This window comes from Salmo salar, chromosome ssa01 (assembly GCF_905237065.1).
Source record: "Salmo salar chromosome ssa01, Ssal_v3.1, whole genome shotgun sequence".
NCBI lineage: Eukaryota > Metazoa > Chordata > Actinopteri > Salmoniformes > Salmonidae > Salmo > Salmo salar.
This window is the reverse complement of record NC_059442.1, coordinates 172,348,444-172,368,446: the sequence shown is the minus strand read 5'-3', so window position 1 is coordinate 172,368,446 and position 20,003 is coordinate 172,348,444. Positions and strand designations below refer to the sequence as shown.

The window sequence follows — 20,003 nt, the reverse complement described above, 5'->3', positions numbered from 1 at the left end:
AACACGTATACACTGAGCTCCAACAGCTCCAACACCTCAAGGTAAACACGTATACACTGAGCTCCAACAGCTCCAACACCTCAAGGTAAACACGTATACACTGAGCTCCAACAGCTCCAACACCTCAAGGTAAACACGTATACACTGAGCTCCAACAGCTCAAGGTAAACACGTATACACTGAGCTCCAACAGCTCCAACACCTCAAGGTAAACACATATACACTGAGCTCCAACAGCTCCAACAGCTCAAGGTAAACATATATACACTGAGCTCCAACACCTCAAGGTAAACACGTATACACTGAGCTCCAACAGCTCCAACACCTCAAGGTAAACACATATACACTGAGCTCCAACACCTCAAGGTAAACACATATACACTGAGCTCCAACAGCTCCAACAGCTCAAGGTAAACATATATACACTGAGCTCCAACACCTCAAGGTAAACACGTATACACAGAGCTCCAACAGCTCCAACACCTCAAGGTAAACATATATACACTGAGCTCCAACAGCTCCAACACCTCAAGGTAAACACGTATACACTGAGCTCCAACACCTCAAGGTAAACACATATACACTGAGCTCCAACAGCTCCAACACCTCAAGGTAAACATATATACACTGAGCTCCAACAGCTCCAACACCTCAAGGTAAACACGTATACACTGAGCTCCAACAGCTCCAACACCTCAAGGTAAACACGTATACACTGAGCTCCAACACCTCAAGGTAAACATATATACACTGAGCTCCAACACCTCAAGGTAAACACATATACACTGAGCTCCAACAGCTCCAACACCTCAAGGTAAACATATATACACTGAGCTCCAACACCTCAAGGTAAACACATATACACTGAGCTCCAACAGCTCCAACAGCTCAAGGTAAACATATATACACTGAGTTCCAACAGCTCCAACACCTCAAGGTAAACATATATACACTGAGCTCCAACAGCTCCAACATCTCAAGGTAAACATATATACACTGAGCTCCAACAGTATTGGGACAGTGACTACGTTTTTGTTGTTTTCACTCGGTACTCCAGCACTTTGGATTTGAAATGATACAATGACTATGAGGTTAAAGTGCAGACTGTCCGATTTAATTTGAGGGTATTTTCATCCTGAACCGCTTGGAATTCACAGCACTTTTTGGACATAGTCTCCCCGCCCCATTTTAGGGGACCAAAAGTATAAGGACAAATTCACTTATGTGTATTAAAGTAGTCAAAAGGTGCTGAAATTTCTAACCGGTTCACCCGATATGAAGGACAATACCTTCACATTACATCGGACAGTCCTCATGGCCATTGTATCATTACATATCCAATGTGCTGGAGTACAGAGACAAAACAAACAAACAAAATGTCTCTGTCCCAATGCTTTTGGAGCTCACTGTAGATGTGTGCGTGTGTGTAGATGTGTGTGTGTGCGTGTGTGTGTGTGCGCGTGCGAAACATATATGTCACCTACTGTATGTTCTGCTATTATGAGAGAAAGCTAACAAAGGACCAGGATTAGCTGATAGAACTGTACTGCTTGTTCAGTAATGTCATAGTTGTCGAAAGGATTGGACCAAGCCGCAGCGGGTAAAGTGCTCATCTTCTTAATTTATTTAAAGAAAACACTTCAACAAAAATAAACATACGACTATAACAGTTCCATAAGGCTCCCAGGCTATACAGAAAATAACCACAAAACACAAGGGAAACAAACCCCAACTAAATATGGCCTCCAATTAGAGACAACGACAACCAGCTGCCTCTAATTGGAGGTCCTACCAAAAACCCAACATAGAAATAGAAAACTAGGTTTAAACATAGAAATAGAAAACATAGAACCTAAACCAAAAACACTCCCTGCCCTGACCAAACTACAATGACGAATAACCCATTTTACTGGTCAGGACGTGACAACTAAACTACAACCAGGCCGGACTTCAAACATGCTGATTTTTATAGTGCTTTCTGAAAGTATTCTTACCTCTTGACTTATTTCACATTCTGTTGTGTTACAACCTGAATTCAAAATTAATTTAATAGATGTTTTTTCTCACCCATCTACAAACTATACCCCATAATGATAAAGTGAGAACATGTTTTTAGAAATATTTGCAAATTTATTGAAAATGAAATACATAAACATCAAATTTACATAATTATTCACACCCCTTAGTGAATACATGTTAGATTCACCTTTGGCAGTGATTACAGCTGTGAGTCTTTCTGGGTAAATCTCTAAGAGCTTTCCACACCTGGATTGTAAAATATTTATTTTTAAATGCTTCAAGCTCCGTAAAGTTGGTTGTTGATCAGTGCTAGACATCCGTTTTCAATTCTTGCCATTTTGATTTTTGAGCAAAAACTCTAACTAGACCAATCAAGAGCATTCATTGTAAGCAACTCCAGTGTTTAAGAATATTTTCCTGCTGTAAAGTGAATTTGTCTCCCAGTGTCTGTTGGAAATTTTGTTTATTTTATCCTAAGAAACTCCCAAGTCCATGCCGATGACAAGCATACCCATAACATGATGCAGCCACCACTATGCTTGAAAATATGAAGAGATGTGTGATGTGTTGTGTTGGATTTGCCCCAAACATAACGCTTTGTATTCAGGACAGAAAGTTCATTTCTTTGCTGCAGTTTTTTGCAGATTTAATTTCATGCCTTGTTGCAAACAGGATGCATGTTTTGGAAAATATTTATTCTGTTCCTTCTTTCATTCTGTCAGTATTCTCCTATCCCAGCCATTCAACTCTGTAACTGTTTTAAAATGACAATTGAGCAGTTTCCTTCCTCTCCGGCAACTGAGTAAGGAAGGACGCCTCTATCTTTGTAGTGACCGGCTGTATTGATACACCATCCAAAGGGTAATTAATAACTTCACCATGCTTAAAGAGATATTCAATGTCATTCTTTTTTTTTTTACCCATCGTGCCCTTCTTAATGAGGCATTGAAACCTCCCTAGTCTTTGTGGTTGAATCTCTGATTGAAATTCACTGATTGACTAAGGGACCTTACAGATAATTGTATGTGTGTGGTACAGAGATGAGGTAGTCATTAAAACATATAGTTAAACACTATTATTTCACACAGTGAGTCCATGCAACTTATTATGTGACTTGTTAAGCACATTTAGGCTTGCCATAACAAAGGGGTTGAATACTTGACTCCAGACATTTTTACTTTGACATTATTTATTTAACTAGGCAAGTCAGTTAAGAACAAATTCTTATTTTCAATGACGGCCTAGGAACAGTGGGTTAACTGCCTTGTTCAGGGGCAGAACAAAAGTTTTTCACCTTATCAGCTCAGAGATTTGATCTTGCAACCTTTCGGTTACTAGTCCAACGCTCTAACCACTAGGCTACCTGCTGCCCCACTAGGCTACCTTCCCCCATTATGGGGTATTGTATGTAGGCCAGTGACAAAACATCTCAATTTATTCTGTAAGACAACAAAATGTGGAAAAAGGCAAGGGGTGTGAATAGGTTCTGAAGACACTGTATGGCATTTGATCAGAACCCAGATTTCCCATAGATAGAGAGGCAGTTAGAACCCAGATTTCCCACAGATAGAGAGGCAGTTAGAACCCAGATTTCCCACAGATAGAGAGGCAGTTAGAACCCAGATTTCCCACAGATAGAGAGGCAGTTAGAACCCAGATTTCCCACAGATAGAGAGGCAGTTAGAACCCAGATTTCCCACAGATAGAGAGGCAGTTAGAACCCAGATTTCCCACAGATAGAGAGGCAGTCAGAACACAGATTTCCCAGAGATAGAGAGGCAGTCAGAACACAGATTTCCCAGAGATAGAGAGGCAGTAAGAACCCATATTTCCCATAGATAGAGAGGCAGTAAGAACCTAGATTTCCCACAGTTGGAGAGGCAGTCAGAACCCATATTTCCCATAGATAGAGGCAGTCAGAACCCAGATTTCCCACAGATAGAGAGGCAGTCAGAACACAGATTTCCCATAGATAGAGGCAGTCAGAACCCATATTTCCCAGAGATAGAGGCAGTCAGAAGCCAGATTTCCCAGAGATAGAGAGGCAGTCAGAACCCATATTTCCCACAGATAGAGAGGCAGTCAGAACACAGAGGAGTTTCTCTCATTCCAGTCCTGTTAACACTTCACACTCAGAGCTGACTGTGGATAAATCCCAAATGGTTCCCTATTTACTAGTGTCTATAGTGCATTACTTTCAGCCAGAGCCCTGGGGGCCCTGGTCAACACTAGTGCACTATAGCGAATACGTTTGCCATTCGGGACTGAGCTTGTCTTATCAGATGCCCAGCGCTTGGTTACCGTGCAGGAGATCGTATATTACCCTGTTGCAAAAGAGCCCAACATTTAATGGAAATTACTTCTCAAATAATCAAATTCAGCTGCACTTGAAGAGAGTCTGTCAACAAACCCTCTGAGATTTAGTCAGTGTGATAAACCCTCGACTATTACAACATCAGCTCTGTGGGCGAGACAGAATAAACACAGAGAGAGAGAGAGAGAGATTTACACAAAGAAGAGTTTCTCCGGAGATAAACCAGCCTGCTTAGCTCCTCTCAGCCTCTCTCTTCAGTGAGTTTACGTAATGAACTAAATCAACCGAGAAGAGTGAGTGAGTGAGTGAGTGAGTGAGTGAGTGAGTGAGTGAGTGAGTGAGTGAGTGAGTGAGTGAGATTATAGGATATTCACCATTCTGATTGAGGTTGGAGTGAATGTTGAATTTGATCCATTTGTCTCCGTCCGTAGACCAGGAATCAGGTTGATGCCAAACAGTCAACAAGCTAATATGCGACGGGGGGGGAAACAGGCTTGTCAATCTGGGCTCATAATGTGGATCTTCTGAATGATTCTCCTCACACTGTCTCTTGTGTCCAGTCTTAAACCATGATAAATGTTAATGTTAGCCTTTACGGTATTAATATTATGATTGTTATGTTATAGGGCCTTTAATATATTCTCCCTCTTGTCTCTCACCTTCAGTCTAAAGCCATGAGAGAGCGCTGGCTCCTACAAGGCACGCCCCCTGGAACTAACGATGAAGACGATGGACGAAGACGACAGCTGGAGAAGGACGAAGAGCAGGGGAAGAGACTGGGGGACACTATTCACAGGTACACACATACACAGGAACTGACAGGGGGACACTATTCACAGGTACACACATACACAGGAACTGACAGGGGGACACTATTCACAGGTACACACATACACAGGAACTGACAGGGGGACACTATTCACAGGTACACACATAGGAAGGAAACTGACTGGGGGACACTATTCACAGGTACACACATAGGAAGGAACTGACTGGGGGACACTATTCACAGGTACACACATAGGAAGGAAACTGACTGGGGGACACTATTCACAGGTACACACATAGGAAGGAACTGACTGGGGGACACTATTCACAGGTACACACATACACAGGAACTGACTGGGGGACACTATTCACAGGTACACACATAGGAAGGAAACTGACTGGGGGACACTATTCACAGGTACACACATACACAGGAACTGACTGGGGGACACTATTCACAGGTACACACATACACAGGAACTGACTGGGGGACACTATTCACAGGTACACACATACATAGGAAGTAACTGATAACACATGGAAATTACTGTTGCTGAACACCATTGACGGTTGCACTCATACATGCAGTGTTGATTTCGTTCAGTATAGATCAAATGTAATATCCTGTAGGCCTCTATCATAGCTGTCATGTAGATGGATCTGAACACAGAAACATCATTTCTGATCCTGAGAGTCCTGATTCGTTTAGCTTCTAATTAACACATCTTCAAGGACCTGTTGGTCTCCCTCTCTCTCTCTCTCTTCCTCTCTCGTGTTTTCTCTTGCTCTTGCGCACTCTCTCGTGCTCTCTCGTTGTCTGTGTGTGTGTGTGTGTGTGTGTGTGTTGTCTCCGTTGGTCTGTTCAGCTCATCACAGTCAGTTTCTTCCTCCAACTTCAAAACACCTGGATATCTGAGGTCAGTTTTTTTCCTTACCAGCGATCAGAGCCATTTCATAAGCCTACATCAGGGTCGTGTTCACTAGGAATGAAACGGAAGCAAACTAGCTTGTTTTCTTTCCATTGCATATTTCCTACTATGATCCAGCAGTATGAGAGGAGATGGCCTCTAGCCATACGGACAATGGGAAGACAGATTTAGGACCAGGACAATGGGAAGACAGATTTAGGACCAGGACAATGGGAAGACAGATTTAGGACCAGGACAATGGGAAGACAGATTTAGGACCAGGACAATGGGAAGACAGATTTAGGACCAGGACAATGGGAAGACAGATTTAGGACCGGGACAATGGGAAGACAGATTTAGGACCAGGACAATGGGAAGACAGATTTAGGACCAGGACAATGGGAAGACAGATTTAGGACCGGGACAATGGGAAGACAGATTTAGGACCAGGACAATGGGAAGACAGATTTAGGACCAGGACAATGGGAAGACAGATTTAGGACCAGGACAATGGGAAGACAGATTTAGGACCAGGACAATGGGAAGACAGATTTAGGACCAGGACAATGGGAAGAAGGATCTGGGACCAGGACAATGGGAAGACAGATTTAGGACTGGGACAATGGGAAGACAGATTTAGGACTGGGACAATGGGAAGACAGATTTAGGACCGGGACAATGGGAAGACAGATTTAGGACCAGGACAATGGGAAGACAGATTTAGGACCAGGACAATGGGAAGACAGATTTAGGACCAGGACAATGGGAAGACAGATTTAGGACCAGGACAATGGGAAGAAGGATCTGGGACCAGGACAATGGGAAGACAGATTTAGGACTGGGACAATGGGAAGACAGATTTAGGACTGGGACAATGGGAAGAAGGATCTGGGACCAGGACAATGGGAAGACAGATTTAGGACCAGGACAATGGGAAGACAGATTTAGGACCAGGACAATGGGAAGACAGATTTAGGACCAAGACAATGGGAAAACAGGATCTGTTGTCTCCAGAATGGCTCAGCTGTCTCCCGCCATTTCATGCACATTCATTGTTTCATTGTGTGAATTTGTTTGCCTTTTATTTTGACCAGTTCCCCATTACATATGTCACCAGTAGTAAATGTACTGTTAATCCCTGTCATTTGGTTACATTAATTTATCTTAATGCAGGTATTACTAATTAGGCCTTTAGCTATTTAACTTTTTCATTCGCTGAGTGGAAACGTTGTTCGCAGAGTTCACAACCTGCTACACTTGTGAGAAATAAGTTTGGGTTTATTTCATAACCATCATTTACAAGTTTTGTCATTTTTTTTTATTGTTTTTTGTTTGGAGTGCTCCATGTGAGGAATGAGCATGGGTCTGGTTTCTCTGTCCTGATAACGTTGAGGGAGCATGGGTCTGGTTTCTCTGTCCTGATAACGTTGAGGGAGCATGGGCCTGGTTTCTCTGTCCTGATAACGTTGAGGGAGCATGGGCCTGGTTTCTCTGTCCTGATACCGTTGAGGGAGCATGGGCCTGGTTTCTCTGCCCTGATAATGTTGAGGGAGCATGGGCCTGGTTTCTCTGTCCTGATACCGTTGAGGGAGCAGGGGTCTGGTTTCTCTGTCCTGATAATGTTGAGGGAGCATGGGCCTGGTTTCTCTGTCCTGATAATGTTGAGGGAGCATGGGTCTGGTTTCTCTATCCTGATACCGTTGAGGGAGCATGGGCCTGGTTTCTCTGTCCTGATACCGTTGAGGGAGCATGGGTCTGGTTTCTCTGTCCTGATAACGTTGAGGGAGCATGGGCCTGGTTTCTCTGTCCTGATACCGTTGAGGGAGCATGGGTCTGGTTTCTCTGTCCTGATAATGTTGAGGGAGCATGGGCCTGGTTTCTCTGTCCTGATAATGTTGAGGGAGCATGGGCCTGGTTTCTCTGTCCTGATACCGTTGGGGGAGCATGGGCCTGGTTTCTCTGTCCTGATACCGTTGGGGGAGCATGGGCCTGGTTTCTCTGTCCTGATACCGTTGGGGGAGCATGGGCCTGGTTTCTCTGTCCTGATAACGTTGAGGGAGAGTGTGTGCCTGAGCAACCGTAGAAGTAGCCTACCTGGCCTGCTGCACAGAAATTAAGGAATGCTTTTTTTAAATTAACATCCATTGTGAATGAGAATACATTAAAACTATAGTTCCTCATAGTAGTCTATTTGAAAAATCTTTCAAACAATCTCCCCCTCGATAATCACCTTCCTCGGTGTGAAAGAGCAATGGAAGATTTATGCCTACTGCTGCATTGGCCTATAGGCTATGAGTTCCATGAGCTCATTTCTTTCTGATCTCGCATTAGTTGACTTTTAACTTTTAGATTTGTATCATTTTTTAATTCAGATTTTTATGATTAACCACGTGACAATGATTTTAAGAAATGAAAAAACGTTATTATTGAAGTGAAACTGTTCCATCAAAATGTGCATATGAAAATCATAACTGGCACGCAGAACAGTAGAAATGGTAGGATAAATTGTTAACTTCCTCAAACTTGAAAATCACGTGCTGCCTATGAAGTCTTTATCAAACAATTGTCTCCATGTTTCCATGGTCGGATTTTGCCTATAAGCTACTTTGAAGCAAGGTAAGACATACCTCATAATGTGAAATAAAACATTCAGGTTTCAAACAATTAAGAACGTTTTCAGAATGCCTCCGGATCACATTGTAAAGTGGTGGGTGATGCGCTGATATCCGGTTGCCTTGAACAGTGAAGGGAAGCGTGCATCAACTACCAGTTCAGAAATAAAAAATAGTCAACTCAGCAAAAAATGAAACGTCCCATTTTCAGGACCCTGTCTTTCAAATATAATTTGTAAAAAATCCAAATAATTTCACAGATCTTCATTGTAAAGAGTTTAAACACTGTGGAACGGTCGTTAAGACACTAACAGCTTACAGACGGTAGGCAATTAAGGTCACAGTTATGAAAGCTTAGGACACTAAAGAGGCCTTTCTACTGACTCTGACTCAAATTGAAAGATTCCCAGGGTCCCTGCTCATCTGTGTGAACGTGCCTTAGGCATGCTGCAAGGAGGCATGAGGACTACAGATGGGGCCAGGGCAATACATTGCAATGCCCGTACAGTGAGACGCCTAAGATAGGGCTACAGGGAGACAGGACGGACAGCTGATCGTCCTCGCAGTGGCAAACCACGTGTAACAACACCTGCACAGGATCAGTACATCCGAACATCACACCTGTGGGACAGGTACAGGATGGCAACAATAAACTGCCCAAATTACACCAGGAATGCACAATCCATCCATCAGTGCTCAGACTGTCCGCAATAGGCTGAGAGAGGCTAGAATAAGGGAGAGTTGTGTGGAAGGTAGAGTTGTGTGGAAGGTAGAGTTGTGTGGAAGAGAGAGATGTGTGGAAGGGAAAGATGTGTGGAAGGGAGAGATGTGTGGAAGGGAGAGATGTGTGGAAGGTAGAGATGTGTGGAAGATAGAGATGTGTGGAAGGGAGAGATGTGTGGAAGGTAGAGATGTGTGGAAGATAGAGATGTGTGGAAAGTAGAGATGTGTGGAAGGTAGAGATGTGTGGAAGATAGAGATGTGTGGAAGGTAGAGACGTGTGGAAAGTAGAGATGTGTGGAAGGGAGAAATGTGTGGAAGGTAGAGATGTGTGGAAGGTAGAGATGTGTGGACCACAACATGGGTAAGGTGACTATATACAGGGTCAGTTCCAGTTCCATATTAACAGTGTACAGGGATACTGGAGTGATGGAGGTAGATATGTATAGGGGGAAGGAGACAGGGATACTGGAGTGATGGAGGTAGATATGTATAGGGGGAAGGAGACAGGGATACTGGAGTGATGGAGGTAGATATGTATAGGGGGAAGGAGACAGGGATACTGGAGTGATGGAGGTAGATATGTATAGGGGACAGGGATATTGGAGTGATGGAGGTAGATATGTATAGGGGGAAGGAGACAGGGATACTGGAGTGATGGAGGTAGATATGTATAGGGGGAAGGGGACAGGGATACTGGAGTGATGGAGGTAGATATGTATAGGGGAAGGGGACAGGGATACTGGAGTGATGGAGGTAGATGTGTATAGGGGGAAGGTGACTAGGCAACAGGATATATGATAAACAGAGTAATAGCAGCGTATGATAATTGTGAGTGTTTGTAGAGTCAATTTAAATGTTATGTCTGTGTGAGCAAATTAAGTCAAATCAAATCAAATTTTATTTGTCACCTACACATGGTTAGCAGATGTTAATACAAGCGTAGTGAAATGCTTGTGCTTCTAGTTCCGACCGTGCAGTAATATCTAACAAGTAATCTAACCATTTCACAACGACTACCTTGTACACACAAGTGTAAAGGAATGAATAAGAATATGTACATATAAATATATGGATGAGTGATGGCCGTGTGGCATAGGCAAGATGCAGTGGATGGTATAGAGTACAGTATATACATATGAGATGAGTAATGTAGGGTATGTAAACATTATATAAAGTGGTATTGTTTAAAGTGGCTAGTGATACATTTATTACATCAATTTTTCCATTATTAAAGTGGCTGGAGTTGAGTCTGTATGTTGGCAGCAGCCACTCAATGTTAGTGATGGCTGTTTAACAGTCTGATGGCCTTGAGATAGAAGCTGTTTTTCAGTCTCTCGGTCCCCAGCTTTGATGCACCTGTACTGACCTCGCCTTCTGGATGATAGCGGGGTGAACAGGCAGTGGCTCGGGTGGTTGATGTCCTTGATGATCTTTTTGGCCTTCCTGTGACATCGGGTGCTGTAGATGTCCTGGAGGGCAGGTAGTTTGCCCCCAGTGATGCGTTGTGCAGACCTCACTAAGTGTGTGTGTGTGTGTGTGTGTGTGTGTGTGTGTGTGTGTGTGTGTGTGTGTGTGTGTGTGTGTGTGTGTGTGTGTGTGTGTGTGTGTGTGTACTTTCCCAAAAGAAAGATAGAATCTCACTACAATACATTTTAATAGAAAGTTACCAAACATAGATAAGATCTTGTTACCATGGAAAGGTAAATAGCTGACTATTAGTGGAAAAATAATCCTGATTCACTCTTCAGTCATATCACAGTTTGCCTATTTACTTATGGCCTTCCCTACACCTAACAACTTGTTTTTAACATTTTATGAGCAAAAAATATTCCACTTTATTTGGAACGGCAAGCCAGACTAAATTAAACAGGCCTATTTATATAATGATTACGAATTTGGAGGGCAGAAATGATTAAATATGAAAGCGTTAGACCTCACTAAAGGCTTCAGTCACAAAAATTATACTTAAATCTGAAATGGTTCTCTAGCAGATCAGTAAGAATGCCTCACCCCATGTTCAATAATGGTCTTTTTCCCTTTATTCAGATTACAACCTCTCCCTTTACTCAGATTACAACCTCTCCCTTTACTCAGATTACAACCTCTCCCTTTACTCAGATTACAACCTCTCCCTTTACTCAGATTACAACCTCTCCCTTTACTCAGATTACAACCTCTCCCTTTACTCAGATTACAACCTCTCCCTTTATTCAGATTACAACCTCTCCCTTTACTCAGATTACAACCTCTCCCTTTACTCAGATTACAACCTCTCCCTCTATCAGATTACGACCTCTCTCTCTATCAGATTACGACCTCTCCCTTTATTCAGATTACAACCTCTCCCTTTATTCAGATTACAACCTCTCCCTTTACTCAGATTACAACCTCTCCCTCTATCAGATTACGACCTCTCCCTTTATTCAGATTACAACCTCTCTCTGTATTCAGATTACAACCTCTCCCTCTATCAGATTACAACCTCTCCCTTTATTCAGATTACAACCTCTCCCTGTATTCAGATTACGACCTCTCCCTTTGTTCAGATTACAACCTCTCCCTTTATTCAGATTACAACCTCTCCCTTTGTTCAGATTATAACCTCTCCCTTTGTTCAGATTACAACCTCTCCCTTTATTCAGATTACGACCTCTCCCTTTATTCAGATTACAACCTCTCCCTTTATTCAGATTACGACCTCTCCCTTTATTCAGATTACAACCTCTCCCTTTATTCAGATTACAACCTCTCCCTTTATTCAGATTACAACCTCTCCCTTTATTCAGATTACAAACTCTCCCTCTATCAGATTACGACCTCTCCCTTTATTCAGATTACAACCTCTCCCTTTATTCAGATTACGACCTCTCCCTTTATTCAGATTACAACCTCTCCCTTTATTCAGATTAAAACCTCTCCCTTTGTTCAGATTACAACCTCTCCCTTTGTTCAGATTACAACCTCTCCCTTTGTTCAGATTACAACCTCTCCCTTTGTTCAGATTACGACCTCTCCCTTTATTCAGATTACAACCTCTCCCTTTATTCAGATTACAACCTCTCCCTTTATTCAGATTACAACCTCTCCCTTTATTCAGATTACAACCTCTCCCTTTATTCAGATTACAACCTCTCCCTTTATTCAGATTACAACCTCTCCCTCTGTTCAGATTACGACCTCTCCCTTTATTCAGATTACAACCTCTCCCTTTGTTCAGATTACAACCTCTCCCTTTATTCAGATTACGATCTCTCCCTTTATTCAGATTACAACCTCTCCCTTTGTTCAGATTACAACCTCTCCCTTTATTCAGATTACAACCTCTCCCTTTATTCAGATTACGACCTCTCCCTTTATGCAGATTACAACCTCTCACTTTCGGTTATTTGAAAATGAAATAATCTCCAAAATATCGCTATATTTAAAAGAAGCCATAGAAAGCTGGTCGCAATTTCAATTTAATCCCCCAGAAAAGACAGAACAAATAATTCAAGACATGTTATGATAAAACTCAAATATACTAATTGCAAAAAAAAATAAACATTATTTTAGAAGAAGACAAAACGGTAATATTTTTGTAAATGGTATCATAAATAGGACTGGTGGAGTTACAATACAGTGCCTTCGAAAAGTATTCAGACCCCTTGTCTTTAGTCACATTTTGTTACGTTACAGCCTTTTACTAAAACTGATTAAATTAATATTTTCCTCATTAATCTACACACAATACCCCATAATGACATCACAATACCCATAATGACATCACAATACCCCATAATGACATCACAATACCCCATAATGACATCACAATACCCCATAATGACAAATCGAAAACAGGTTTTTAGACATTTTAGCAAATGTATTAAAAGTAAAAAACAGAAAAACCTTATTTACGTATTCAGACACTTTGCTATGAGACTCGAAATTGAACTCAGGTGCATCATGTTTCCATTGATCATCCTTGAGATGTTTCTACAAATTGATTGGAGTCCACCTGTGGTAAATTCTATTGATTGGACATGATTTGGAAAGGAACACACCTGTCTATATAAGGTCCCACAGTTGTCAGAGCGAAAACCAAGTGATGAGGTCGAAGGAATTGTCAATAGCGCTCCGAGACAGGATTGCGTTGAGGCACAGATCTGGGGAAGGGTACCACAACATTTCTGCAGCATTGAAGGTCTCCAAAAACACATTGGCCTCCGTCATTCTTAAATGGAAGAAGGTTGGAACCACCAAGACTCTTCCTAGAGCTGGCCACCGGCCCTAACTGAGCAATCAGGGGAGAAGGGCCTAAATCTGGGAAGTGACCAAGTACCTGATGGTCACTTTGAAAGAGCTCCAGAGATCATCTGTAGAGATGGGAGAACCTTCCAGAAGGACAACCATCTCCACAGCACTCCACCAATCAGGTCTTTATGGTAGAGTGGCCAGACGGAAGCCGCTCCTCAGTAAAAGGCACCAGGCAGACCGCTTGAAGTTTGCCAAAAGGCACCTAAAGGACTCTCAGACCATGATGAACAAGATTCTCTGGTCTGATGAAACCAAGATTGTTCTAGCGGTATCCTCAGTGTTCTAGCTATATCCTATCAGTGTTCTAGCTATATCCTCAGTGTTCTAGCTGTATCCTCAGTGTTCTAGCTGTATCCTCAGTGTTCTAGCTGTATCCTCAGTGTTCTAGCGGTATCCTCAGTGTTCTAGAATATCCTCAGTGTTCTAGCTATATCCTCAGTGTTCTTGCTGTATCCTCAGTGTTCTAGCTGTATCCTCAGTGTTCTAGCTGTATCCTCAGTGTTCTAGCTGTATCCTCAGTGTTCTAGCTGTATCCTCAGTGTTCTAGCTGTATCCTCAGTGTTCTAGCTATATCCTCAGTGTTCTAGCTATATCCTATCAGTGTTCTAGCTGTATCCTCAGTGTTCTAGCTGTATCCTCTCAGTGTTCTAGCTGTATCCTCTCAGTGTTCTAGCTGTATCCTCTCAGTGTTCTAGCTGTATCCTCTCAGTGTTCTAGCTGTGTCATCACATTGTTCTAGCTATAAACTCAGTGTTCTAGCTGCATACCTTGTGTTCTAGATGTATCCTCAGCATTCTAGATGTACTGTGTTCTAGCTATAATCTCAGTGTTCTAGATGTACTCACAGTGTTCTAGCTGTATAATCTCAGTGTTCTAGCTGTATCCTCTCAGTGTTCTAGCTGTATCCTCTCAGTGTTCTAGCTGTGTCCTCTCAGTGTTCTAGCTGTATCCTCTCAGTGTTCTAGCTGTATCCTCAGCATTCTAGATGTACTGTGTTCTAGCTATAATCTCAGTGTTCTAGATGTACTCACAGTGTTCTAGCTGTATAATCTCAGTGTTCTAGCTGTATCCTCTCAGTGTTCTAGCTGTGTCCTCTCAGTGTTCTAGCTGTATCATCAGAGTGTTCTTGCTGTATCCTCAGTGTTCTAGCTGTATCCTCTCAGTGTTCTAGCTATCCTCTCAGTGTTCTAGCTGTATCCTCAGTGTTCTAGATGTACTCTCAGTGTTCTAGCTATATCCTCAGTGTTCTAGATGTACTGTGTTCTAGCTATAATCTCAGAGTTCTAGATGTACTGTGTTCTAGCTATAATCTCAGAGTTCTAGATGTACTCACAGTGTTCTAGCTGTATCCTCTCAGTGTTCTTGCTGTATCCTCTCAGTGTTCTAGCTGTATCCTCTCAGTGTTCTAGCTGTATCCTCTCAGTGTTCTAGCTGTATCCTCTCAGTGTTCTAGCTGTATCCTCAGTGTTCTAGCTATGCTCTCAGTGTTCCAGTTAAAGACACACTAAATACACAATGTGACACTGCTTATTGAGGTGGTTTCTCTCTGCAGACCTTTCTAATCAGGCTTCTCACAGGAAGCTTTGTGGTCCTCTCTCCATCTGACTGGTTTGACTAGTCATCGGTGCTCAAGTGCTTCTGAGTAGCAGTAGTTACCAGTTACACCACTAGAGAGCAGCAGAGGCCGTCTATCTCCTGTCAGTCTCTGATGGCTGGTGAACGTGAGACGGGGAAAAGGTTATACAGTGGGTTTACATCAATTCTCTGTCTCTGTCTCTGTCTCTGTCTCTGTCTCTGTCTGTTTTCATTTCTGTTTCTGTCTCTGTCTCTGTTGCTGTTTTTGTCTCTGTATACCATTATTCACAAATATACTGCAGATACATTCAGTGTTGATCTTAGAAGCATAAGGAACGGAAGCATCTATTGTAAAGCATTTCCTCTTGGACTGGATGTGAATGGGGACATGGCTGAAGCGGGCTGGGTGACGCCCTGGGCCAGAGCTAATGAGAAGCATCCATGGTAGAGCTGCACTAATGCCCTGGACCAGAGCTAGTGAGAAGCATACATGGTAGAGCTGCACTAATGCCCTGGACCAGATCTAGTGAGAAGCATCCATGGTAGAGCTGCACTAACGCCCTGGACCAGAGCTAATGAGAAGCATCCATGGTAGAGCTGCACTAACGCCCTGGACCAGAGCTAATGAGAAGCATCCATGGTAGAGCTGCACTAACGCCCTGGACCAGAGCTAATGAGAAGCATCCATGGTAGAGCCTTCAAGCTGAAGAGACTAAATATATATCTAGTCAGATATCTAGTCATTTGGAAAGGGATCGGGCTGAAGGTCTTGGCTGAGACCTCTCATCGGGCTGAAGGTCTTGGCTGAGACCTCTCATCGAGCTGAAGGTCTTGGCTGAGACCTCTCATCGGGCTGAAGGTCTTGGCTGAGACCTCTCATCGGGCTGAAGGTCTTGGCTGAGACCTCTCATCGGGCTGAAGGTCTTGGCTGAGACCTCTCATCGGGCTGAAGGTCTTGGCTGAGACCTCTCATCGGGCTGAAGGTCTTGGCTGAGACCTCTCATCGGGCTGAAGGTCTTGGCTGAGACCTCTCATCGCGCTGAAGGTCTTGGCTGAGACCTCTCATCGGCTGAAGGTCTTGGCTGAGACCTCTCATCGGGCTGAAGGTCTTGGCTGAGACCTCTCATCGGGCTGAAGGTCTTGGCTGAGACCTCTGATCGCCCTTGTACAAACCCATCAGGCTTCATTGTCTTCTTGTCATGTACCAGGGACAAACATGATGTAAGACAGAGAGACAGGTGTAATGACAGACAAGACAGAGACACAGGTGTAATGGCAGACAAGACAGAGAGACAGGTGTAATGGCAGACAAGACAGAGAGACAGGTGTAATGGCAGACAAGACAGCTGATATGGGTAATGTCCTATATGGCACCCTATGCCCTATATAGTGCACTACTTTTCACCATGGCCCACAGTGCAGATATCATATTAACCCTGGCCACCACATCACAATACAGCACCGTGGAGAAAGTTCACGGCCTACAACCCACAACAACCTCCCCTTCAGACTAGATATCAACAAGCCAATCGATGTCAAGTAGCTGAGACAATAGTCTATTCTCCACTATTCACGATTTAGTGTGGAATGAGTGTTGATATCGTGGGAAGCGTCCTTTGTCTTTGTTATGTCTGACCATGGAACCTCAGAGGTGTTCTAGAACCTCCAGGACTAAACAATGGCAGGAAATGACCAGGGAGGAGGCAGAGCGGATTCCTCCGAACGCTGCTTCCTGATTGGCTGTCAGCATTAAGAATTACCCAGATCCAGGTCCTCTGGGAAATCTGGAATGTGTGTGTGTGTGTGTGTGTGTGTGTGTGTGTGTGTTTGTGTGTGTGTGTGTGTGTGTGTGTGTGTGTGTGTGTGTGTGTGTGTGTGTTGCATGCTAAAAGGATTTTCCTGCTCAGTTCAGATTAATTACATTCAAGGTTCTGTAGAGTTATAGGAACAGCTAAAATAAAGACCATGAACTTCATCAAGAGTTTTCAACATGACAGTACAGATACAATCACTCACCTGCATAGTATACACATTATATACACATTATATACACATTATATACACCCTGCATATATACACAGTATATACACCCTGCATATATACACAGTATATACACCCTGCATATATACACAGTATATACACCCTGCATATATACACAGTATATACACATTATATACACAGTATATACACCCTGAATATATACACATTATATAGACCCTGCATATGTACACATTATATACACCCTGCATTTATACACATTATATACACCCTGCATATATACACATTATATACACCCTGCATATATACACATTATATACACCCTGCATATATACACATTATATACACATTATATACACATTATATACACAGTATATACACCCTGCACATATACACATTATATACACATTATACACACCCTGCATATATACACAGTATATACACCCTGCATATATACACATTATATACACATTATACACACCCTGCATATATACACAGTATATACACCCTGCATATACACATTATATATACAGTATATACACCCTGCATATATACACAGTATATACACCCTGCATATACACATTATATACACAGTATATACACCCTGCATATATACACAGTATATACACCCTGCATATACACATTATATATACTGTATATACACCCTGCATATATACACAGTATATACACCCTGCATATACACATTATATACACAGTATATACACCCTGCATATATACACAGTATATACACCCTGCATATACACATTATATACACAGTATATACACCCTGCATATATACACATTATATACACGCTGCATATATACACATTATATACACATTATACACACCCTGCATATATACACATTATATACACGCTGCATATATACACATTATATACACATTATACACACCCTGCATATATACACATTATATACACATTATATACACCCTGCATATATACACATTATATACACATTATATACACATTATATAAAAACCCTGCATGTCGATCTGAGCTGTCTCAGTCTACTGGACTCCATCCCAGTCTGAACAGAAGACTACTGGACTCCATCCCAGTCTGAACAGGTAGAAGTCTACTGGACTCCATCCCAGTCTGAACAGGTAGAAGTCTACTGGACTCCATCCCAGTCTGAACAGAAGTCTACTGGACTCCATCCCAGTCTGAACAGGTAGAAGTCTACTGGACTCCATCCCAGTCTGAACAGAAGACTACTGGACTCCATCCCAGTCTGAACAGGTAGAAGACTACTGGACTCCATCCCAGTCTGAACAGGTAGAAGTCTACTGGACTCCATCCCAGTCTGAACAGAAGACTACTGGACTCCATCCCAGTCTGAACAGAAGACTACTGGACTCCATCCCAGTCTGAACAGGTAGAAGTCTACTGGACTCCATCCCAGTCTGAACAGAAGTCTACTGGACTCCATCCCAGTCTGAACAGGTAGAAGTCTACTGGACTCCATCCCAGTCTGAACAGGTAGAAGTCTACTGGACTCCATCCCAGTCTGAACAGGTAGAAGTCTACTGGACTCCATCCCAGTCTGAACAGGTAGAAGTCTACTGGACTCCATCCCAGTCTGAACAGAAGTCTACTGGACTCCATCCCAGTCTGAACAGGTAGAAGTCTACTGGACTCCATCCCAGTCTGAACAGGTAGAAGTCTACTGGACTCCATCCCAGTCTGAACAGGTAGAAGTCTACTGGACTCCATCCCAGTCTGAACAGAAGTCTACTGGACTCCATCCCAGTCTGAACAGGTAGAAGTCTACTGGACTCCATCCCAGTCTGAACAGGTAGAAGTCTACTGGACTCCATCCCAGTCTGAACAGGTAGAAGTCTACTGGACTCCATCCCAGTCTGAACAGGTAGAAGTCTACTGGACTCCATCCCAGTCTGAACAGGTAGAAGTCTACTGGACTCTATCCCAGTCTGAACAGGTAGAAGTTTGGATAGTGACTCTGGTTGGTGTCAAGCTTTGCCACCTCTAACTCTGGCATCGCACCAATGTCTCAGTGACTACACGTGTCTCAGTGACTACACACACACACACACACACACACACACACACACACACACACACACACACACACACACACACACACACACACACACACACACACACACACAAACAAACAAACAAACAAACAAACAAACAAACAAACAACACATGCACATGCACATGCACATCATATTATGAGGAGAACAGTGAGCTGTGTTCTACAGGACTCAGGGCAGTGAGCTGTGTTCTACAGGACTCAGAGCAGTGAGATGTGTTGTACATGAATCTAATTGATCGGTATTGTGATGAATTGTTTCCAGTGTTAATGATAGTGACAGGGAATGTGTTCTGTTGCTGTTCTGTCATTCTATATTATAGATCTGTATTTTCAGAGACGATGTTCTTCCTTTTCTGTCGTTCTATATTATAGATCTGTATTAACAGAGATGTTGTTCTTCCTGTTCTGTCATTCTATATTATAGATCTGTATTAACAGAGATGTTGTTCTTCCTGTTCTGTCATTCTATATTATAGATCTGTATTAACAGAGATGTTGTTCTTCCTGTTCTGTCATTCTAGGTTGGAGTCAGAGATTGGTCTGTTGGAGAGCGAGGAGTGTCAGATCTCAGCTAAAGAGCAGACACTCAGAGAGAGACTGAGGAAAACAGAGAGGTCCATAGAAGACCTACAGAAAGTAAGAGAACATTGATCTATTTACCAACACAACATATCACTTTAAAGGCTAAGTCGAAAATGGCTCCTTATTCCCTTT

At 42.7% G+C, this 20,003-nt stretch overlaps 1 protein-coding gene across 1 annotated transcript in view; it reads left to right on the top strand.

The window, feature by feature from the left end:
- The window catches only part of LOC123726683 (paralemmin-2-like), a 56,094-nt gene that overhangs the window by 19,295 nt on the left and 16,796 nt on the right, over window positions 1-20,003 (top strand). The window contains exons 3-4 of the mRNA XM_045694206.1: window positions 4,999-5,129; window positions 19,811-19,925. Coding sequence (XP_045550162.1) covers window positions 4,999-5,129; window positions 19,811-19,925 — 246 coding nt within the window. The remainder of the gene's footprint in view (window positions 1-4,998; window positions 5,130-19,810; window positions 19,926-20,003) is intronic.